This window comes from Poecilia mexicana, unplaced genomic scaffold (assembly GCF_051168715.1).
Source record: "Poecilia mexicana isolate PSO_F unplaced genomic scaffold, ASM5116871v1 scaffold_20, whole genome shotgun sequence".
Classification (NCBI taxonomy): domain Eukaryota; kingdom Metazoa; phylum Chordata; class Actinopteri; order Cyprinodontiformes; family Poeciliidae; genus Poecilia; species Poecilia mexicana.
Genome location: NW_028263389.1, coordinates 18,233,071 through 18,257,704, shown reverse-complemented (window position 1 = coordinate 18,257,704; position 24,634 = coordinate 18,233,071). Strand labels below are relative to the sequence as shown.

The 24,634-nt window shown below is 37.1% G+C and overlaps 1 protein-coding gene across 1 annotated transcript in view; it reads left to right on the top strand.

Moving 5' to 3' along the window:
- The window catches only part of myo3a (myosin IIIA), a 60,457-nt gene that overhangs the window by 1,993 nt on the left and 33,830 nt on the right, over positions 1-24,634 (top strand). Inside the window, exons 3-8 of the mRNA XM_088001221.1 lie at positions 8,587-8,691; positions 8,794-8,893; positions 14,415-14,491; positions 20,526-20,671; positions 23,074-23,139; positions 23,230-23,385. Of these exons, the coding sequence (XP_087857347.1) occupies positions 8,587-8,691; positions 8,794-8,893; positions 14,415-14,491; positions 20,526-20,671; positions 23,074-23,139; positions 23,230-23,385 (650 nt within the window). The remainder of the gene's footprint in view (positions 1-8,586; positions 8,692-8,793; positions 8,894-14,414; positions 14,492-20,525; positions 20,672-23,073; positions 23,140-23,229; positions 23,386-24,634) is intronic.

Below are 24,634 nucleotides of genomic sequence, written 5' to 3'. Positions count from 1 at the left end.
TAATATTACAACTTTATTCTTGTAGATAAAAAAACAACTGGTATCTTGGTGCTAATTCTCCATCGTAGAGTTCAAGGTCCAACAACGGTGAAACACGCTGATGAAACAAGATGGCGGCTCTTGGCGCCACTTCTGAAATATGGAAACCAATGGTGCAATGGTGAAAAAATCCAGATTTTCCAAAAATTACATCTTCAGAAACCAAAAAGTAATTTAATTGATTAATCAACTTATCACCAGCCCTGTATTATACTTCTTGCTATATGTCTCTCCATCGGCGCCTCATAATGAACAGGGATTATGTAAGAGATTTAGCCACCATTGGCATCCCAGGAGTTTACTTACAGGCTACCTGGGGGATCTGGTCCCAAGCCAGCTCACATCATGTGGGAGGAGGTTTGCTGTGAGCAGCAGAGCAGGGATTTCTATTCACCAGGGATGTCTCTGCAGATTACCTTACAACATCTCAGGCTGAAACGTCCAATTGGCTTTATGCTCCTGCACCTGCTGTTGTTCAGGATTGCTGAGATGCCACAGGATTGTTTTTGTCAAAGAGACCAGACTAGTAACCCCCTCTGCGTCTTAAATGTCAGGTTCTAGCCAAACGTGTAATGGACTGAGGTCGAACTCAGATGAGAAAACGTGATTGTGAGGTTTGGTAAAATGTCAGATATTAATGTTTGCTCCTGTGTTTTAGCTTCTGCATTCCGGACATGGATTTGATGCCGATGAAGCTAAATAGTTTTTAAACAAAAAGTATTTTTTTCCCCTGAAGCTCACAAATGGGCTCACAAATTTTATCCCACAAAATAAAATTTCTCTTAGACACTCTTACAGTTTTTTCACTCTTACAGTTTTTTCACTCTTAAAAGTCATGTGTGTTGCAATTTGGGACCAAACTTGCAAAATTTGTTACATTTTCAGCTGCTGTGGTTCGGTTCCACACTGTACTGTTTCAAACAAACCAAACTTTTTGAAAGACCTGTTCCCCTCCTCACCTGTGGTGGCGCTACACCAAAAACCACAGAAGGAAACGTCATAAAAACCTCTGAAAAAGACACTGAGGGCAACTTCCTGTTTCACAAAACATAAACAAAATTGGAGGAGAGTTAGATTTTAGCAGTTGTAGGATTTATTTTTTGACTCCCTGTGGTTCGTTTTGGTTGTATTTTCCCACAATGCCCTGCATTGTAGTCCACTTCCTGCTTTTGTATTGGTTTGTGATTGAGTTGGTGTTCACATATGCATTCGAACTGCTGCGTCAGAAAGAGACTGAGGTTTGTAGGCGAACCAGAGCTCACTCTTTGGTTCGCATCAGAGTTTGGTTACACACCTTCACAAACAAACTTTGATTAAAGCAGACTAAAGAGGGCTGGTGTGAATGCAACCTACAGTGAAAGTCCTGTTCATTTGGGGAAAAGTGAATGCGCAGTCTTACTCTGATGTGGACAAAAAGAGCAAACTCAGGTCAGACCTCGGTCTCAGTTCGGTTGAAGTTAATTCTGATGCCTTCTGAATGCATTTGAGAACGCCAAGTGGACTGGAAGCTTCTCCAAAAGTAGGACGTGGACTACAATCTGGGACAAAACAAATATGTGAGTCCAGTGACAGAAATGGGTCGCGTCCTTTTACCAAAACAAAATAGAAATCCTAAAACCACTCAAATCAGGCCCTATTCCAGTTTTGTTTATATTTTGTGAAACAGAAAGTTGTGCTCAGTGTTTTCTTCAGAGGTTTTTCCTTCTGTAGTTCTTTGTGTAGCACCACCACAGGAGAGGAGGGGAACAAGTTTTTCAAAGGGCTTGATTCATTTGACACATTGCAGTGTAGAAGCTGAAAATGTAACAAATGTTGCAATTTTGGACCAAAATCAAATTGAGTCTGCCGGACTGTCAGGGGTGCTTACTGTTGGACGACAACAACAGGCATCTTGGTGGTATCCATAGCAACCATTGGATAGTGATATCTGGTTAACTGGGAGGCAAGACGAGACTCTTTAGCTTGGTTTTGTGTAAAACAAAATGTGAACTGTTGAGTACAGTGGAGGATTTGTGATGCTGTGGGCCTGTTTAACCTCCAAGGGTTTGGGATTGGATAAAAATCAGGTGTCTGAAAACTGAAATTAGGTCGAAAGCAGCAGGAACTGAGCTCTATTTTGTAATCTTCATGCAGATTTTTGCTTTAAAATGTGAGTAAATCTGTTGCGCCCCAATCTGAAAAACGTTAATGTCAGCATCAATTTCTGCAGAGGAATATTTTCCTCAGATCAGGTGTGAGAAGGAAGTAAACCACCGTGCTCTGTGAACTGTAGTGGTTGTGATGCAGAGTTTCCATATTTTTGTAATCCTATCTCAGAGGGTTCTGCTCTGACAACAGTGATGTTATGCAAGCCCAGCAGGTGGTTTTCACCTTCCCATCTTGTGTTTCGTTGCCTTTTCATCGCTGTTCTTCCTCCAGACCTTTGTAGAGGTCCTTCAAGTTCATTCACTAAAAGCAAATAAATGCTGGAAAGACTAAAATTAAATCCTAAACCAGAAATGATTTTTTATTTTCTGTGAAGTAGTTGTCACCTTCTCAGTTGATGTTTTCTTAAAGTAAGTGGTGGTTTTAGATATGTCGAATATGGCCTGACACCCATAATATGGGTAATATGGAGCAGGGGGCGGCACATATTTTTGGGGAAAAAGACAAAAAAAATAAGCTTGATTTATTTTTGCAGAGCATATCTAAAATATTTAAAGGAAAATGAAACTTGAGAAGCTACAATGCTATTTGACACACATTGGTTACCATTTGCAAAGCAGCCAGTCAGAGAGCAGCATTCATTTTCCTTGTACCTGATTGGCTGAGCCACCAAGATCGGAAGTAAGGAAGACTAGATGTTAGCTTCTGCTACAATGGTTCTATCTATCTATCTATCTATCTATCTATCTATCTATCTATCTATCTATCTATCTATCTATCTATCTATCTATCTATCTATCTATCTATCTATCTATCTATCTATCTATCTATCTATCTATCTATCTATCTATCTATCTATCTATCTATCTATCTATCTATCTATCTATCTATCTATCTAATGTACTCCTTGCCTTCACGTTTCTCTTGTGAGGCATTTAATTCTGGCAGTGAATGCTGAAGTCGCTGCCTGACGGTTCACTGAGTGTGTGTGTTGGTGTTGTGTATTCATTAGTTTGTGTGTGTGCTGTGAAGTAGCTGCACATGGACTTTCAGGTGGTAAATGACAGGAAAGCATGAAGAGAGGTGGTCACTCACCATGGTTACTGCTCCTCCTTTTCAAACTGTAATTTTGTTCCTCTTGCAGCGCTGAGAGGAGCCTTTAGCGGCAGACCGCTCATTATGAGCTGAATTCATACGAACTGCATCCTCTTCTTTGTTAGCCGCTTCATTGAGGTCTGGGAGCTTTTGGCTTTGACTCTGTGGAGCGCTTCCTTTATGATTGCAGATGTGTGCAGAAATGAGCAATCTTTCATGTGCGGAAGCTTAACGAGGTTAAAAAGAGATGCAAGAGGGAGCGACTTTTGTTCTCTGATTGAAAGTGAGACGCTGATTTGGGTTTGCTTTTCGTTTGCGAGGCCAATGTTGCTTCAAAGGATAAATTTAAAAAGGGTCAAAAAAGGCAAGATTTTAAAGACCGCTTCATTTCTTCCCCAAGTCTCCCTATTGTATTGTATATTGTTCACTCTTTTTCTTCTATCGTGTCACGAAATTAAAAAAATAATTTTTTTCAATCTCGAAAATGAAATTTGCTACAATCTTAGAGGTTCAGTTGCTATGAAAAGAATAGCTATTCAACTCACCGTAAAATTAGGAACGCACCATTATGAAAATGTACCGATATTTGATAATAATATTGCTATTATGGGTGATAACCGATTTTTACCAATATTATATACAGTATATTTCTCAACCATTTTTGACAACTTTGGAAAAAAAAGTACTTGAAACAGTCAACAACACTATAAATACAGGTTGTTACATTTGTCTATAACATATGTTAAAATTTAACACTTGTAAAGAAAACACAGAGCCAATCCTAACATTTAACCATAATTACAGATGGCAACAGAAAAAAGGGGGCGGAGCTGTCTGTTAGTGGTTGCTATGGTAACCACCAACTGCCAAGAACAGCATCACAGAACTTACTACACTAATAAATGTCTGGAGAAACAACTTATCGACTAAACAAAATAAAGTCAAAGATTAAATAAGCAAATTTTGACAAACTTCACATCGATGATATTGTTAAAATAAAACCCTGTTATGAGTTGAATGTTTGTATGGATGGAAGCCATAGGAGAAACTTGAAGATGCTGCTATAATTATCAATTCTTTGTCAATAATACATGAGCAAAACAAAAAGAAACAGGAAACAGGTATGATTCTGCATGAGATCAGCTGTAAGCGTCTCATCCTCTCTGCTTCTGCGGACGTTAATTAACAATGAGGGTTAAAAGTTTAATCCCCATTCAGACTTTATAATAAACGCTGTCAGGAAGTAGATACCTCACCTGCAATGCCTGTGACAATGACGAGGTTCCAGGAACAATGGGGCTGTTTTCCTCTGGACGTGATCCAACATACACAAACATACTGCTTTCTAAACACATTTTTTACAGTCATTTATGATAAATTAAAGATAAAAAATAAAGAAAAAACCCCCCACACAATCTGAATTTATTATAGAAGGGAATCAGACATCAAACGAGAACTAAATTTGTTTCATCTTTAGATTTGTTTCATCCACATCTTCCGCTTGTCTTTGATGGACGGCCTTCATTTCCATGACTAAACAAGCACCTGACCTGGTTTGAAACGGAGACTGGTCCACTTAATATTCACGGTGTTCTTTGAAACTAAAAGCTCAGTGAAAACTAAAGGAAGATGTGGGTGGAAGATGATCCTTTCAAATTAATGATAAACATTCTGATTTAAACACAAAGGATTAAGAGGTGCTTTGCATGCCGTTATTGACATTATGCATTTCTTGGTGCTTTATTACGTTTACGTAAAGAAGAAACTGTTTTTCCTAATCAACAGCAACTAGCACAGGTTATAAGAAGTATTAAGATCATAACTATGCAGATGATAAACAGATCTACATGACAAAATCAGCAGGTAACTCTGAACAGCCATCACCATCTACAATAACTCTTTGACAACAACATTTAATTTTCCTCTGGGATCAATAAAGTATTTTTGAACTTGAATTTGAACAGATGCTTTGAACAAATCAATTCATGGAGTCACTATAACTTTATTCAGCTGAACAGAACTTTAATTTTTTTTTTAACTAAGACGTTTCCTTAACGTTTCACAGCAGATGTTTTTCATAAACCTTTTAAACAACAGTAATTATTACATGGAAATAAAATTAACTGAGAAAATCTGACTCATGCCTTTCAGAACTGCTTTGACCTTTGACTTGACTTTTTATCATCGTAACCATGGAAACGTGTAACTCTTCCACTTGACGGTTGGATTCAATCTGTCTAAACAGATTGTGTGATCAAATTGTAATTTTGCTCCCAGGTTTACGTGATTATCCGAACATCACATCTAATAAAAACCAATGAGATAGTCATGATTAATAAGGTGACACTCAAATGAAAGTTTAATCTCGTTGCCTTTTAGTATTATTATCATTTTTGGAGACGCTTCACCAGGTCGTGGGATACGATTTAAATGAAACAACATCTGAAGCTTCTTGTGTTAATTCCTCATTGCAGAAATGTTCATTTCTAACTCTGGTTTCCAACGGTGAGCACCAAAAACCTTCACCTTTAACATTCAGAACATCATAGTTCTGGTTATTATGGATGTACGTCTTTAATCCTTCTATGTTTGTCTCAGATCCTGTAGGTTGACTTCACAATAAATACAGTCAGTTTCACTGTATTTATTCTAACAAAACAGAAAATCAAGTTAACATCAATCCTATGCATTAAATCAAATAAAATAAATAACCCTAAACAAACTATAGAGCAATAGCTCCCAATGAGCAGCTAACATGTTTAATTTTAATATAATAACAGTTAAAAACAAATACAAAACATGGCAAAACTACACATAAAAACTTGCATTTGATTAAAGTTTGTCTAAAATATGTGCCAAAATATAATACTTTTAAAGAAACTTGATCATAGTTACCGACGGCAACAGAAAAAAAGGGGCGGAGCTGTCAGTTACTGGTTGCTACGGTAACCACCAACTGCCAAGAGCAGTGTAATAAAACTTGAAACACCAATAAATGTCTGGAGAACATCTTAACTAAACAAAATAAATTCAAAGAATAAATAAACACATTTTCACAAACTTCACGTCTATAACATTGTCAACATTAAACCCTGCTACACATCATATGTAGCAGGGTTTCAAACAATGAAACCTTACGGATGGATGTAAGGTGCGGCTCATTGTTTGAAAGCTCTCCACGGTATTCGCTGCTGGACTGCAGATCGCCTGATAGCTGAAGTGATCAAGCTGCCTGTGCGTACCATCCATCCTGCCAGGCCCTCTGGGCCGCTGATGGAGAGCCGGATTGATAGATGGATAGAAAACAAGACGTTACACAGAGCGATAAAAACTTATGCCAGCTCTCAGCTGAGGCCGGAAACTCTCAGCAGCAGCAAATAAATGGAAATGAAATTTAACTTTAGAAGGCGGCTGAACTTCTGAGGGTTTGGGCTTAAAGTTTCTGTTAAACTTTCCCTGGAAGTTCTGGTTAACAAGAAAGACAAGCACATAAACTGATGACTAAAATTCTCACAAGATGCAACTAAAAAGACACAAAACTACTATGGAAAGAGTATTTTGCTTTTTTGTCGCATTTTGCAGTGTGTGACTGAAGAAGGGAAGGTTTGAGAATATTTAAGATCGTCGCTCCGACTCAGACAGAAAATGAACGCTTGGATAATTAGTGTCAATACATTAAGTAACGCTACTGGAATAAAATGAATTTAAATGTTTAAATGTGCAGTAATGTGTAAAAATATGCATTAAAACTGACATATCTTCCAAACTAACAGAATAGACAGTTGATTTATCCATGAAGAGTGTTTCTTAAGCCATACTTAGCGAATATTTTTGTGTACAAGAAGCATTGGAGCATAAAATCAACACTTTCAGCTCTCAGCACGGTGACTGACATCCTCCGTGTTTTTATTTCTCTTATACCTTTGGCATCTCCTGAAGACAGGCCCAAATTAGGGGTTATTATTGTTGCCAAGGCAACCTACAGGGTAATTTTCTGTAATTTTCCAAGAGAGAGATCTCTATTGACAGCAGAGTCCATATAGTGTTGCGGTATAGAAAAAGAAAACACAGACAAACACAATAAGGATGCCTATTTGTTGTCTAGAATATTCTGCTGCAGTATAAGAATGCTGTTAGCACAGATGCACCTCATTGAATTAGAATACTATTTAAAAACAGAGGTGGATAGAATAATTAAACATTTTACTCAAATAAGAGTAGCACTAACTCAACATATTCTTACTCTAGTAAGAGAAAAAAGTAGCTTTCCAAGAAATTACTCAGGGCAGCTCAGGTACTGAGAAAAAGATCAGAAAATCTGATTTAATTTCCTAAAATGGTATCATCAAACAGACAAAATATAAATTTATGTGCAATTTCCGGCATGTAGAAGAAAAATAAATAGAAAATGGCATATTCAGGCAGAAGAAACTCTTTGAAAAAGAAGTGAATTTTTTTCCATAAAGTTACTCAAGTCAAAGTAAATAGTTACTTTTATTTGTGTTTAAAATAGATCATTACATAAAGTGTGATGTATTTTAAGCATTAAATGTGTTAATTTTGATGATCATGGCATATTGTCAATAAAAACCACAAATTTAGTTTTTTTTTTCGTCCCATAAAGGTGAAATTCAAGTGCTACACATCGCCCTTGTTTTTTTATTTTTAAGCAGTTATGAAACACAACGGGGACATTAAACTGCTGCTGTGGCAACAAGCTGTTGCAAGGCAACCAAAGAGTGAGTGAGTTGCTAGGCAACCAAAGAGTGAGTGAGTTAGTTGATTCCACCACCTTTCCCAGAATGCTGTGCGGTTCTGGAATATTCTTTATATTGAATATTCTATTGCCCATAAAACACTTGACATTTCTGTATTTTTACAGGCATTATGTAATATTTTAGTTTTTTGTATGTTTGCATTAGCTACATAATGGTCAGTTAGATTTTGTTTTTCCAATTGAATTTAACTTTATCGAGCTCTAACTATAAATTTTCATCACTACTACAGATTTCTGCCTTAAGCATATTTTACAGTGTGCATTTGAGGACAGTTTGCATGTTTAGTCATTAAAGCTCAGATTAAACCGTGCACATTCTCCCCCGCTATGCTCACTCTGGAAGATAAGCCTCCATAGAATGACAGAATGACTTTTTCTCTCTGTGAAATCTTCTGATTTCTTCCTTCGCTGCTTCTCTGTGTAAAATATTCCGCCTGTAGATTTAAAATGTTGTGTAAGCTGAGCTATTCGTGCTGACTCGTGTTGAGTTTTGTCCTCTCGACTGTAGATTTCCTTTTTATCCCTTTCAGCTCTGCAATGGCGGCTCTGTGACAGATCTGGCCAAAGGCATGCTGAAAAGAGGAGAAAGGATGGAGGAAGCCATTATTGCCTATATTTTGCATGAAGCTCTGAAGGTGAGGGTTGGTTTTAGCTTGCAAGAGTCAAAATGAGGTAATTACACCAGCAGGTGTTTAACAAAAAGAACAACAAAAAAAGTTAACCTCTTGTATTCACAGGGCCTGCAGCACCTGCACATCAACAAAACCATCCATAGGGACGTGAAAGGCAACAACATCCTGCTGACGACGCACGGAGGGATCAAACTCGTGGACTTCGGTACGCAGAGAGAGAGATCCTTTAACGTTACGTCTCTTTCTGGCACTAATCCGCCCAAATCGTGTTCTGGCTCTATTTAACGGAAGAAGGTCAAACCCATTACTGGGAGCTGCCTGCCAAATAAACGGCGACGCCAATTAGTTTCCTTGAGAGGCCGAAACAAAATTACACCAGCTCGCCAACGCGGCTGATGATTACACTTTTCATTACACCCTATCTTCACTATTGTTCCCCAGACAGCAAAGGGCAGCGCTGCTATTCTTCCCCTGCTTTCGCTCATTTGCTTTTTTGGCTTTCTTAACCAAATGAGGCAACCAAAGTGAAGGGCTCATGATAGGCAAAGTGATTCTGACTATTTACAGCAGATGACTCATTCGGAGTTTTCTTCAGGCGCTGGAAGGGGAAAATAAAAACAGCTGCCTGTTTTCATTACAAATAAAATCCACCCCACCTCCTCCCTCAACTTGTGTGTAGGTTTGCATTTTGCCTGCTAATTGTGGGCCTTCTCTTAAAAGCCTTTTCTTGTAGCTCAGAGGGTGCAGCTCTTATATGAAGAGGAGCAGAGTGGAGGGGGGTTTAATGGAATCGCTAATGCGCAGCAAGTCCATCGCAGCTTTCTGCTTTCACCATTTATTGCAAAAGTTTTCAACAATACAACATCCAGGGAAATAGCCAATGTTAAATTGCTGATATTTTATTAAAGTTGACCTATTATAACATGTTAGGATAGGTCTATGGGCGCTACAAAGCATCTTCATTACATTTTTTGCAAAAAATAATTCTTAGATAATGAGATTTTGTTCTGTTTTGATATTCTGTCAGAATGAGCTGTTTTAGGGCCTCTTGTCACTTCAAATCTAAATAAGCTGCTGCTGGCCACGACCCCAATTAAATGTTTACACTCGCATGTGAAAATGGCTGCAAACAGATGCACAATTATACAGCTGTACATCTTTGAAAAGCAGAAGTTGAACCTGCTGCACAACCAACAAGAATGCAGCAAGAGGTTTCTGGGTGGTAAGTCAACAGCAAAACACTTGTCTTTTCCAGCAGCCGTTGTACAGTGAACACAGCAGTAAAAGCAGCTGCTCGAGCTCAGGTTCGGTTGCTAGGTAATGGGGCTGGGCTCAGCTGCGGTTGCTAGGTAACGGCACAGTACATTTAGATTGTGACTCAACATTTGGAAGGTTTCTGAAACAGCTCATTCCCCAAAGGCAAAAAATACATTCACTTTTTGGCGAACAAAAATCCGGTGAGGTGGTTTTATTAAATGCTTGGGGTGTTTTTAAAAGCAGCTGAGACCAAAATGAAAATGTGCAAAATGTTAATTTGCCATAATAGGTTCCCTTTAATGCACAGCAGGCATTTTTAAATAAAAAGATTAGAAAACTTGATTACAAATAACATTTTCTAAACACGTCAGTTCCAGGCTCTTTGTTAGGACTCTTCAGTTTCACACTTATTAGTTTTATACAATAAATAGATTTAGTTTTCTTCAATTCAACAGTTTTCAGTTCAGTCTTTCGCCAACAGCTTCTCTGTACCACTACTTCAATACAAGTAAAATATATTAAGACTGTAATCTTAATATATATAAAAAAAAGACAAGGGAATGCTTTTTTAATACAGTTAAAAAAAAGTTTGGGTTAAGTTACTAGTGTGACTAATCGCTCTATGATAGCATAATTGACTAAATTAAAAAATTCCACCAAAGTGGGGGGAGCCAAGAGACACAGAGGGGCGTGGCCAAGTGTGGCGATGAGCAGAAAGGCTCAAGCAGGTCTGTGGTCAAAAAGAAAGAAGCACTATTGCTAATTTAGATTTCATCTATATATATTTTTTAAATATTTTAATTTATATGTTTTAACAAGCAATTGAGCCATATCCATACAAATACCATCTCAAAACACTGTTTTCAAGTTGAGGTTAACAATGAGTTGTTTTCTGTGCCACAAATGGAAAGTTGTGATTGACCGTAGCATATTTGAAAGCAAGCACATCATGCAAAGCTTAGTAATTGAGGTTAAAATGCAAATAATTGTCAGTGACCCAAAGGAAAGCCCAGATGATGAAAAGGATTTTGTCCGGAAAGATTTGAAAGCAAAATGAGTTAAACTTTTTCTTTCTCCACATCTTGAATCTGCAGTGTGTCTTTGCAATAAAAGCTTTCCATTCAAGCTTTGCCGTCATGCAACACATGATTTAGGTAAGAGATGCTGTGTGGTACCACCACTTTAGTCTGCAGGAAGCGGACTAAAATGCAGGGCATTCTGGGTAAATACAACCAAAACAAACTCGATAGCCTAGCGCAAGTGGGAGAAATGGCTTGCGGTCTTTTACTAAAGACAAAAGAGAAATCCTAAAACCTGTCGCTACCCCAATTTTGTTTACAGTTTGTGAAAAAGGAAGTTGCGCTTATGTCTTCTGAGATTTTTTTTGTCATTTCCTTCTGTGGTTCTTGGTGCAGTGCCTCCAGAGGGGAGGAGGGGAACAGGTTTCATATAGGTTGAGCCTTGAGAGAGAAAGATGGAGCAGTTTGGATAATAATGCTGATGTGTGACACGGTGACTCAAAGCGACTGGCGGTTTACTCTGCACTGCGTCGTGTTGCTGGGATTAATGTGGGTTTTTTCTCCTGTGGAGGGGTGGATGAGGAGATAAAGCCCCCGTTGTGACTCATCACCAATGGAGACAAAATGGCAAAGAGACGGACCCAAAAAGAAAGAGGAGCGGAAGAATGAGTGGAGATCTTTGCTCATGAATATTTTAATTGTCAGTGTTTTCTCTGTGATGGTTATTAAGTGAGGTCCACTTCTGGCTAATGCCAGGAAAAAAGAGGCAATATCAATATGAGTTGTTTACTTACTCTGACTTATTCTGGATGTTCAGTTTGTCTTGACTCATGTTGGGTGATTCTTAAGTCTAGAGATTTTTTGGGGGGAGGATTTTAACAATACAACGTTGCCTGGCTCTGTGTGTGTCAGCTTTGTGCTGCAGATGATTATAATCCTCTTTGATGTTTTTCGCTCTAGTGTTTTCTCTCCATCCTGCGCTGCCACAGCGATTCAGAAGCTGCTCAAAGTTGGGTTTTACAGGCGCTTTCTGCAGAGGCAGGAGCATTTACAGACATTTCTTTGTTTCTGGGTTAGAATAGAAGACACCCATTCCTGTTTAATCTTAGTTACACATTTAACCATCTGGATAATCAGCTTTGTTTTCCTTAAAGCCACTTTATGTTAGAATAACACTCAGAGTTTATACGTAGAAAAATGTGGCACTTCCTGATTTCAGTGTTTTCCAGATCTGGAAAAAACAAAAGAAAACACCAGAAAGAAAGAAAAATGTTTATTTCCCTCTTCCATTTCTAGAAAGTTTGCTGTCTGTCTTTCTTATCTTCCTTCTTTAATTTCTACCTTTTTATTTCCTTTCTCTCCTTTGCATTTCTACCTTTTCTTCCTTCCTTCCTACTTCCACCCTTCTTTCCTAAATATTCAAATATTTAAAGTCATTTAATCTGAAAAGTACAAATTCAGATGGTTTCTACACTTTATTTCACTCTTCTGTACATTTAATGTACATTTCTTTTTCTTTTCTTTTTTGCAAATTGTCTTTGCATATTTTTGAAGAAATGTTCCCTAAACCTTTTTTGTTGGTTACTTTGCTCCTGTAGCAGTACAGATTTTTACTTTTTACAGTGAGGGACAAATAAAGGATTATTCTAATCAGGTTTATTGCTACACCAACTCTGGCTTAATACCTACCAAGTCCTGATTTGGTTTGAGAAAAACTAAGACATTAAACTCAACTCTTTTAAGCAACTTTTTGTTGCTAAAGTTTCAGCAAATTAAAACGGACAATAAAAACATTGACTCATGAGGTTCAGGCTGAGTTCTGCAGCAACATGTTGCCCCAGAGTTGCCTTTTTGTGTCAGTAGATGTTTTTCTATTTTTTCTGGAGGCCATTTTTGCGCTTTGGGTTCAACTCGCTTCAGTCGGAGCCAGCCTAGGGACACAAACCAACATGGCGTAACGCTGATTCATCTGGACCAGAGTCCCTTCTGCGGGCCAGCATACTCCATGCTTCGCTATATTGCACAAATAAAGGATGCGTGAGAAAACAATATCTCTCATTTATTAACCAGTAGTGGGATTCGACTGAAAGGTTTTAATAGGGTCTGTAATTAATCGCATTTATTATAAAACTGTCATCAAAATAAGCAATATTTTTTATATCCAAAACTCCCTTTTCTGCTAAATTATTCAATAAATAGACACATGAGATCAACAATAAAATTCATTGTTTTTAAATCTATTATTTAGGTTATTCAACCATCAGATTGGTGCAAAGTGTTATTATACACCTTCTATGTAATTAAAAATATACTTATTTTAGAAATGCGGAGCTGACGTCTGCTCTGCTTTAGCATGTTTAGCATTAAGATGCTATTTTCGGCTTGCTTAGATTCGATGAGAAGCTAATAAGCTAACTCGTTTTAGCACAACTTGAACACAACAGTAGTCATTTCCATCGTCGCTTCAGATTGTTTTTCGAAGGAAAAATGAATCTCCACTGGGCAGAAAGAAGCAGCCTCGTAGTTGTTTGCGAATGTTACTTGTGCATCGGATTTACGGATGTACCGAAACACGCGAACACAAAGGTTCCGCCTCGGGACTTCCGTATAAAAAAAAATTCTAACTCAATAAAATCTGTGAAATTAATAAAAAAAAAAAAAAACTACTAACAAGTAGGACAAGAGGACTTGGACACATATCCAAGAACAAAAATAATAAGCTTACCACTAATTTTCTGTTTGAAAAGAAGTATTAAGAAGTTACCTCTTATTTAATCCTATGAAATATATCACTTTCTCACTTTGTAATTTATCAGAAATGTGTAGTTAAAAACAATTAATCGAAATTAAGGCATTAAAGTCCCAGCGATATAAACAAAACACTTAGCTACAAATTATTGTACCCTGTCTCCAGCTACTAAGGCTTGTTACATTTGAATTATATTCAAATGTTGTTCTTGAGATGTCCAGCAAAGTCTGATGCAGTCACACGAGGATTTGTAATTCAAAGTAATGTATAATTTTAATGCTTCTATCTGAATGTACAGAATGTGTGTCACAGAAAAGATCTAAAAACTTCTTTATATGGTTTGATCTTGAACATTTGAGCAGCATGCTCCTGCTTTTTGTTGAAATTTTGACAAATCATGACTTTTAGCAACAGATTTGATCTTTGCAAGAAACAGAAACACAATGAATAGATATTTATCAATATGAATATGCCAGATTTAGCCAAAGAAGCTAATTTTCATCTGTAGCCTCCTGGAAGGAATTTAAAAGAATTACATTATGATTTACAGTAAACATTTATAATGAAAAATAAAACAAGGCACATCGGCAGGGAAAAAACATTTAAAAATAGAGATGCAATAGCTTTGCATCTGTCCATTATTACCTCCATTGAGCCCTGAGGCTAAGCTAACTGAAGTGTGTATATTTTTTTCCTTGCAGGTGTTTCAGCCCAGCTGACAAATACCCGTCTGAGGAGGAACACTTCGGTAGGAACCCCCTTCTGGATGGCCCCCGAGGTACATGAAAACGGCCCCATAAAAGCTCCCCAGCCTCGTCTTTTTCCACTACATTAGCCTGGAGCAGATCCCAGTGGGCAGTTCAGTTCATAATGATCCAAGAGATAACGCCGTCAAACACAATGTGCAGGAAAAATGGCAGCCTCCATCATTCATGTCCCATCATGCCCCACTGCCCCCAAACTACAGGCAGCCGTTGGACAGAAATGATCACATTTAAAAGTGGCCATTTTCTGTCATTACTGACATGTCAGTTTTTCTTCTTTATAGCCGACTGATATAGATTTTATTATTGAATCATTTCAATTCAGTCTACTGTCTTTCTCGATGGTTACACATAAAGGAAGCCAATTTCTTTATGGTCATATTTTGATATAGACAAATATGCAAACATAAATTATTAAACAGGATTTGTACTTAAATCGCACCTAAAGTCCCAGTTAACTTTAATATGTTTAATGTGACAAAATAGTACCATTTGTAAAGTGAACCAAATCCGGCTTTCCACAACAATAATTTAATTTCTCCATTGACGAAGGAGAAACAATAAACATAAATAAATATATAATTCAGTTAACCTTTTAGGCTTCATGCTGAAGTGTTGGTCAAAATGCTAATTTTCGTCTTATTTCTTGGACTTCTAAAGTTAAAACACATTAAACTAGAACACAGAACTGTATAGGTCAGTGTGTCATTCATTATTTCCATTTTTAATCGACAACCATAAATTAAAACATAAAAAATTGAATGAGGTTTTTATGATTTTTGTTTTTAATTGGTTAAACCTCCCTCCCCCCCCCCAAAAAAAAAATGTTTTTCATATTTTCAATTGTATTCTTGGGTTAAAAATTAAAAATGATAAAACAGGTGCAGATTAGAAGTTTATTTAATCTTCATTTAAGTCACTACTGAGATTAAAAGTGGATTCTGGGTAAATACAACCAAAACAAATACTCAAATTTAACGCTTGCAGGAGAAATGTCTTGTGATCTTTACTAAACATGCTAAAATCTACCGCTTCTACATTTTTGTTTACATTTTGTAAAGAAGAAAGTTGCACTCATTGTCTTCTTCAGAGGTTTTCATGTTGTTTCCTTCAGTGGTTCTTGGTTCAGCGCCCCCCACAGGCGAGGAGGGGACTGGTTTTTCAAAGAGTTTGGTTTGTTTGACACTGCAGCAGCTGAAAATGAAACAAATGTTGCAACTTTGGTCCCAAATCGTACCTAGTCTACCAGACTATTAGGAAAGCATCCCAGCAGAAATAGTGCTTAGTTTTTGAGCTTATTAAAAATAATTTAAGGTAAGGCAAAGTGATTTGCAAAGTGATTTTATTTTTATTTATTTAGCAACAAGGCAGTTCAAAGTGCTTTGCATTAATTAAAAGGAAATACAAACAAAACCAAAGGAAAAACAAAAAGGTTAGAGAGATATAAAGCTAAATGTTGGTTCTCCATGTTTGATTCTTATTCTGGGTTGTTGCCAAGTAATTTACGATTTATAAACTAACAGGAGTTTCTCTGTCTTGCTCTGATATTGTAAATGTTGGTCTAAAGCAGGGGTGTCAAACTCAATTTCACCGAGGGGCACTTCCGCATATTGGGCCCCCTCAACGGGCCACATTGATGGTACAGATCAGGAGTGCATCCCTGCTAAAACACCCCAGACAAAAGGTTGACTTCTCTCATTCAGAGGCTTATAATGAGTCAATGGTCCAGGTGTGTTAGAGAAGGAATGCATCTAAAGCTGCAGATGGTAGCTCTGGAAAACTAGACTTGGGCACCCCTGGCATAAATGTATAAAAATACAATGTTAAAAATACATTAAACACCACCTCATATTGTTAAATAACTGATTTTATGTATTGAAGTTTTAAATATTACATTTGAGTTTCCATGGATGTAAAATTACTGCTCAGTTTAAAAATTACAATATTTAAATCAGTGTTTAAAGGTAAGCAAACAAATAATAAAAACAAGTCACATGGGCAGACATTATAGACTTTACGCAAAGATTTAGTCTCAGAGGCAACTGAAATCAATTAATTAAAAAAATCCTTTCTGAATATCATCTCTCTGAACTAAATGCCTCTTTCTGACCAGGAGCTGATGGCGTGTTGAAGAGTTATGGACCGGACGCTTTGGAGCGTCTGGTTAGGAAGCGCATTACAAACCTTTGGTTGAAATGTAGTTTGTAGTCAATTCGTGCTCAAAACCTATCAATCATCGGCCTATAAAATGCTGGGGGGCCACATGTGGCCGGCGGGCCTTGAGTTTGACATGTGCATTACACCATAGAACTGCCAATTGGTAATTAAAGTAGCTTCGATTTCAAAGAAGCCTACATTGAAGTCGATTGGCAAATGAACCATCACCAAAGAGGAAGGTTCTTGTTGTCTCACTGCACCCCAAGAGATGCATAACCTACAAAAACCATTTCTGTCTGGTTTCGAACCAGAGACCTTTTGCGTGTAAAGCAAACGTGATAACCACTACACTACAGGAACTGAACTTCTCTGCTTTGTTTCAGTTTGAGGTTCCAAAGTTGATGATGTGAGATGCAACACATGAAAATTTCAACTGAGGTTTGCACTCAGATGCCTGGATTCTGAGTACAGACCATGACACCACAGAACCCTTGTTGACCTTTAGTAAACTCCTGTGATGAATAGAAGATGCAAAATCTGTTTTTGTCTGGTTTCGAACCACAGACCTTTTGCGTGTAAAGCAAACGTGATAACCACTACACTACAGAAACTCAGGCTCTTTGCAGTGTTCCAGGTAGATGATCCACATTTTGTTAGAGACTGATGTCAACGATGGGCATGGAACAATGTCAAATACTTAAACCACAGATCCTCTCAGAGAGCGCAGTAACTTGAACAAACTGTCAGACTTATACTTGTGCCTAATTTCACATTACAGTCCATAAACTAAGCCTGGGATCAAAGAAATGTATTAAATATGTCATTAGCAGAGACAAATGGTTCTACAGAGAATTGGTTAAATGGCTAAAAAATAAAATCAATACATACAAATAAAAAATGGTTCAAAAATAAAATTAAGACATTAAATAAAAAAATATCTCTGAAATACAATCAACATTTGAAAATTAAAAATGGTTCAAAAATAATATCAACACTTCAAAATACAAAATCTCTGGAAAATAAAATATTATGTATGTTGTCTTGAAAAACATTAGAATATAAGCACTTTTATCAAATCGCCATTGTGGTAAGATCATGTAAGTTATTCTTAAATCCATGGAAACTCAACAGTTTGTAAGGTAGGTGAGTTAGCTCAGCAGGTTAGAGCACCATGCTGGTAATCTTGAGGTCATCAGTTCAAACCCTGTATGGGGCAATTCATGTGTAAGGTCTTTCAGACAATCAACACTTCAAAATAAATAAGGTTTCAAAAATAAAATCAACACTTCAAAAATAAATAAGGGTTCAAAAATAAAATCAACACTTCAAAATAAATAAGGGTTCAAAAATAACATGAAGTCACTTAGATGTGGATACATTTATCTGCTTAATTAGTGATGGGATCTGGATTCACAGTGAATATTAATTAAACAGCATAAAATGCAACTAAATAGCCAATGTTAATATGATTGTAATTTCATGGATAAAAATAGTACATGACCAATTATTTTATGCTGTTGGTCAAGATAACTGGATAACAAAAAAAGTCTAGCGCGACCTGCCGCCCTGACACCAACTCACACACATCTTCATTCACAGTCTTACTTGTAAATCGTTTTTTCTTTTCTTGGACATTTTGATGTTAGCTTGTCGATGTCTCAGTTTTATTCGCTGGGAAAATCAATAAGCAGCTTGAGGTGACTCTGCTGCTCTCTAGTGGCGAGAAGCCGCAATGTTGGCTGGTAACAGTCGGAATGCATTGTGTGAGATGTAGTTTGTAGTCAATTCGTGCTTAAAACCTATTTTAAGTCAATCATCGGCCTATAAAATGGTGGGGAGGAAGGGGGTGCACATAAAATGACATGGCGGGCCACATGTGGCCCGCGGGCCTTGAGTTTGACACATGTGATCTAAAGTAATGAGAACTCCACAATTTCTACGAGTAGTAGTAAACAGGGTGATGAAACATCAGGCGAGTGAGAGAATTTAAGCTGTGTATTATTCATTCATTCACCTGAATATTGTTAAAAATTAGACGCTCAAAGTACTATTCACTTTTCACAGGAAGCAAGAAGGAAATTAGCTTCAAATCTCACTTAAAATCATTGTTTTATAGAATTCATTTAGGTTACTTTATCTGTTATTCCTCTTTTGATAATATTTTTGAACATAATTACTGGTGATCTCTGTGCCCACAACATTTCCGAAAGATACAAAGAGTCTAGGGCTTCAGAAACAGAAGATCCACCTTTTAGCAAATCTTTTATTTAAATTTTGTTGGACTGAATTCACAACACCTCTAAACCACAAAGATAGAGGCGACAAATAACCAACCGTAACCACAATTAACCCCAAAACTACAACGGAAGAGAAATTTGCAACCTCTGCTGGGTAGAATTAAACTTCCCAGCCACATTTTGTAACCAACGTATTTAAATCTTCGTCTGTTTGGATACTGTTGCCTGAAACTCTCAAATCAAAGGAACATTTTACATACGGTTTGCATGCAGTGCAAACCAGGCATTGGACCACAGGTGGTGTGACGCAACAAGACTGGATCCAAGGATTTTAATTCACTTTGCATGTTTACAGACAAAATCCTGAGAAAGAGCCTTGCTTGTTGCTCCGTCTGACATCAAACAATACTTTACTGACTTATTTAGGTCTGAAGAAGGTTTTACTGATTTAGTTTCAGGGTAAGTTTCATATATTTGGTCAGATTTGTTTTACTTTTTTTTACATTTAAAACCTAATGTTTCTCTTTGCTAGTTGATGAACTTGGAAATTGACTTTGTTGTTGTTTTTTTACAAATTCTGGGAGGAAATTTGATAAATTAGTACTTGTGAGTCTCCCTGGTAAGATAGCAATGATTTCTTTGCTCATGTCATCTGTGTACATAGGTTCAAACCCGATGAGAACAGAGAACACAAATTGTATTGATGTCAGACATTTTGCAATAATAGCAGTGTGTGCACGTGTGTGCGTGTGCGTGCGTGTGTGTGTGTGTGTCCGCATGCCTCCCGCTCGGATGATTCATGTTTTTGATTGGGTACCATGTTACCCCAAGGCCAAATATGATTGACTGGAGGAGTGTGTGGCTCTGTGTGTGTTCACTTCGCTGAGAACATGATGTTAAGTAGTTGCTTTTGAGCAGCATCAGTCTCTTTTTTTTTTACAACCCCTGATGTTTGATGAAAATATATTTCACTGCAAGACACAGAACTGTACAAAAGTTTAAGTCATCCTATTTTATACACTGTGTCCAAAAATCCAGAGCTTCATGTTATATTATCTTTTTATGGAGATGTTTAAATGTTGTTTTGCAGCAGATCTTTCTACCTCCTGTGAAATTTTTTTTTTTTATTTAAATATAATCAAAATCTAAACATGTTCTTTTGTTAATGAGAAATGCTGTAACAGTGAAACTGTAACACCTTGTATAATATTTGGGCGTTGTCTAAAAGAAACAGCCACATGCCTTTCTTAAAGGGACAGTAGTGTGAATTTTACAGGCACGTTGGGTTGCTAGGTAACAGACTGGGCTTCGCTGGTGTTGCTAAGTAACAGTGCACTGCCTGGTGATTGTGATGTAACAATCCATAGGTTTTTGAAACTGTTCATTTTCCAGACACCAAAAAACATGAAGTTATTGCCAAAAAACGACCGGGTGTATTTTTTTCAAGTGCTTGGACTGTTTTTAGAAGCAGTAAAAACCCAAATGGAAGTACAAAAATGAAAGTACAAAATGTGAATTTTGCATTATAATCCCCCTTTAAATACACCAAGATAAGTGGCAGGATAAGAAACAGTGCAACAGTGGCTTTATAAAGGAGGTAGACTCTATTTTATACTTATTTTATACAGTTCTGCCCCTTGCTCTTGCTCTACAGGTGATAGCCTGCGAACAGCAGCTGGACTCGACCTACGACGCTCGCTGTGATGTCTGGTCTCTGGGCATCACAGCTATAGAGCTGGGAGATGGAGACCCTCCTCTGTCTGACCTCCACCCGATGAGAGCCCTTTTTAAAATACCCAGGTGAGCCTCCATAAATAAATATTACCAGCAAGCTGATTGAAAAGTAAAAAAAAAGTCAAAAATTTATGTTAGTTTGAATAAAAAAAAGAAAGAAGTGAAATCCAATTTAAATATTAGTCTCCAAAGTGCGGCCAATAGGAACACGTAGTTCTCATGTGATGTCACACTTTGGTAAACTTTGTAACTGACAGCGACCTTGGCAGGCGGTTGCTATGGAGTTGCTATGACAACAATGAGCACGCTACAAGCTTAGAACTAGCTCACTTCTTGTTATTAACTAACTGATAAAGAATATAAGCACATTACTACTATCACCAAATCACTATTTTTGAGTACTCTACTCACCTCTTTTGATACTAAGATACATATCAGTGATATTTACTGTAGTACTTATTGTTGAACTAGCAAAGTTAGCTTGGCTAATGTAGCTTTTATCTTCAAGCTGGTATGTAGCCTACGTGTCCGTTAACTGCCAGTCACCAGAACCTTCTTATTCACATGAAGAAACTGTACGTCCATTACAAAGACGTTTAAACATTGACTGTAAGCGTCCATAGATTTCAGGTGAAGCTCCTCCATGTTGTTCACTAGGTAGTTAACTGTGTCATAATATGAGATAAAATATCGATCTTCCGAGCTCTCATTCCATTCAGTCATTGGAGAAATGTTTTCATTGCTTTTATTTATTCTGAAGGTGAAAACTAATTGTTTATCACCAATGAATTTGGTGTGAGACTGGCATAAGCATTTACCCTCAATGTCACTCTATCTACTCTGTCTGTCACTGATCTGACACACACACACACACACACACACACACACACACACACGCACACACACACACACACACACACACGGTCCCAGTGAAGAAGTGTTTGCCATGGGGGTCGTGCTCCACCGGAGCCGTCACACGAGCCTCTCTGAATCTGTGCGACTGCTGCAGCCAGAGCTCCAGGCTCATTGTTCGCACTCCTTACCTCCCTCCTTTCACAGCTGCTGGTTCATTCGGCAGGCAGACTTAGAAAGAGAGATGCTGCGGGCTTTAACTGAACCACTGTCTGATTTTATTTCAATAACACAAGTATAAGATCACTGAGGTCAGCTTCCCCATACCCATGTTGCAAATCTTAATTATTATCTCTTTCAACCCTTATTTTTTTAGATTTATGTTCAATTTGAAACAAATTTTTGTAAAAATTATTTTAGAAGAGTTTTTAAAAATCGTAGTTTTTGGTGCATCCATGTACCTGAATGTGCTAGCCGACTTCATGGCTGCTAACTATTATTTTCTCCTCTACAAAACCACAACAAAACATTGTTTGTTTATGTTTTATTTTACATCCATCTTGTTTTTTTTTTTTCTGACTACATTTCCGTTAAACTTCAGCATCCATTTAAAAAGATCATTAATGAGAGGAAATGGTAAACTGCATTGAAGAAAACACTGTTTTGGAGAATCTTCCGCCCAGCACTACTTTAGCCATGCACAACAGCACGGCATTCTGGGAGATGTAGGCAGAGGAAAGACTTTATCTGCTCAACCTCTCAGAACTAGCTACGAAAGATTGTTGGAGTCAACTAACTCACTCACTCTTTGGTTACCTAGCAATGACCTGTAGAGTAACTGGCGCAGCAGCAGTTTAAGGTTCCTCCACCATTTTCCAAAACTTCTTAAAAATAAAAAACAGCGGTATGTAGTGAAATCTGTGGATAAAACAGAAATGGTCACACCGAGATTTTGGTAGTATTTCAGATATTTCAATAATCAATAATTATCTTATTTCGTAAGACATATCTGGAGTCATTTCTATAAGCCACTCTGTTTGTCTTCTGGATAACAAAACACTCTTTAATAGTCCCTACATTCGCTGAACACAGTCCAGATAAACGCTGGATGCATCTGCCATCCATATTTGCTGTTTTGTGTGATAAACAGGAGATGTATGTCCGCTCATTAGAGCAATTTATTGCTGCTGTTAGTAAAGCCGGCTGCATTAGCAGGCAGCACTGACTTCTCCCCCATGTGCCAGAAACCCTCTTGTAAAAAGGTACTTAAAGCAGAAGGAGGAATTATAGCGAGTCATTTGACTGCTGTGCAGTCTTTTTAAGCAGAAGTGCTCAGTCTGTCTATTTAACGGGGGTTTTTTCTCCAGTAGAGGCTTTTATGGAAATCAGCACTGGGAAAAAAAATTGTTTTTATATAATAAATTAGCCTTATCTCTGCCACCCAAACACTTTTGCTTTGGTTCACCTAAAAAAGAAAACAGTCCTTGATGTTCTCAGTGACAAATTGTTCCAGTGTTGAGATTTCTCTCCATCATTCCTCTGGCTTCCTTTGTTCTCCTCCTGCGTTAATCCCATCTTATCTTTCTGCTCATCTTTTCCATTTCTTCCTTCAACAGAAACCCTCCGCCTACACTCCACCAAACCGAGCTCTGGTCAGACGACTTTAATGACTTTATCTGCAAGTGAGTGGGGCTGGAAGTCTCTCTGCTTCTGTCGGGTCCGAGGTGTTTACTGGGAATATGATGCTCTGCCTTTGTTCTCCTGCGTCGCAGATGTCTGATAAAGGACTTTGAGCTGAGGCCCAACGTGTTGGACCTGCTGCAGCATGTGTTCATCAAGCAGACTGTCGGCAGGGAGAAAATCCTGCAGAAGCAACTGATTGAACTCATTGACCTCAATCAGCAAATTGGATTGATTGAAAAAACAAGGTATTGTACCCATAAGGAAAGTGTACAGAAAAGGATTAGGGCCACCAACAAATGGTAAATAAATTTAAAAAACTAAATTCACATTTTTTATTTTTTTTATTTTTGAAGAATTCAAATATTTTCTTCCTCAAAATTCTGAATTTTGACTCAGAATTCAGACTTTCTTTCTGAAATTTGTGAATTTTTACTTGGACACTGTATTTAATCTCAAAATTCTGACATTTTCCTTAAAATTCTGAATCCTTCTCAAAATTCAGAATTTTTACTCAGAATACTGACTTTCTTTCTACAATTTCAGAATTTTTACTTTAACACTTAATTAATCTCACAATTTTGACATATTTCCCCAAAATTCTGGGGTTTTTTCCCCTGGAATTCTGATTTCTTTTCCTCAAAATTCAGAATTTTTACTCAGAATTTTGACTTGTTTCTAAATATTCTAACTTTTTCCTCAATATTCTTTGTAAATCTTTGTCAAAAGTCAAATAAATAACCAAACACTCTAAGGTGTTTGTACGCTGGCGTCAAAGGCCCATTGATGATAGAAAAAAGGGAGTAAATTTACATCTTAAAAACTCACAAATTTTGAAATTAATTTCAGAATTTTTCTAGAAAAAACAAGGAAATTTCAGAGTTCTGAAAGTGAAAATTTTTCTCAGGAATATTTGACTTTTTGAAATCAGAAATATCAGAGTTTTTCTAAAAAAATTTCTGAGTTCTCAAAAGGAGGAGTTTTTATCTTTTTGAGCTTTTAAAAAAGCTTTTGAGATCTCAGAAAATTTATAGAAAAAATATTGAAATTTCTGAGTTTGAAAAGTTTAATAATTTGGGTGGAAGAAACTCAGAAACTTTGAGAATAATCTAAGAAATTTTGTAAAAAAAAATTTAAAAAATTTGTGGGAAAATTTTCAACTTTTGGAGCTTAAAATTTTTTAAGCTTTTTCTAGAAAATTTGAGTGTTTTTGGCAGAAATTTACTCTTTTTTTCAATCTACAATGGCCCAAATATCTTGTCAGATGCATATACGACAGTATATGTAAAAAATCACATAATTGTTTCTTCCTTGTTATAGGATTTGCACATCTGCACTTTATCCTGTCCCAAAGGTAAATTTGAGTTTTAAGATTTGATTTCCATAAACAATTTAAACAATTCTGATTTTGTGAAAAAAGTCAGAATTTTCTTTTTTATTTTTTTCAGTGGCCCTAATCTTTTTCCGTATTTTCTTGTGTTCCTGTCCCTGCATCCC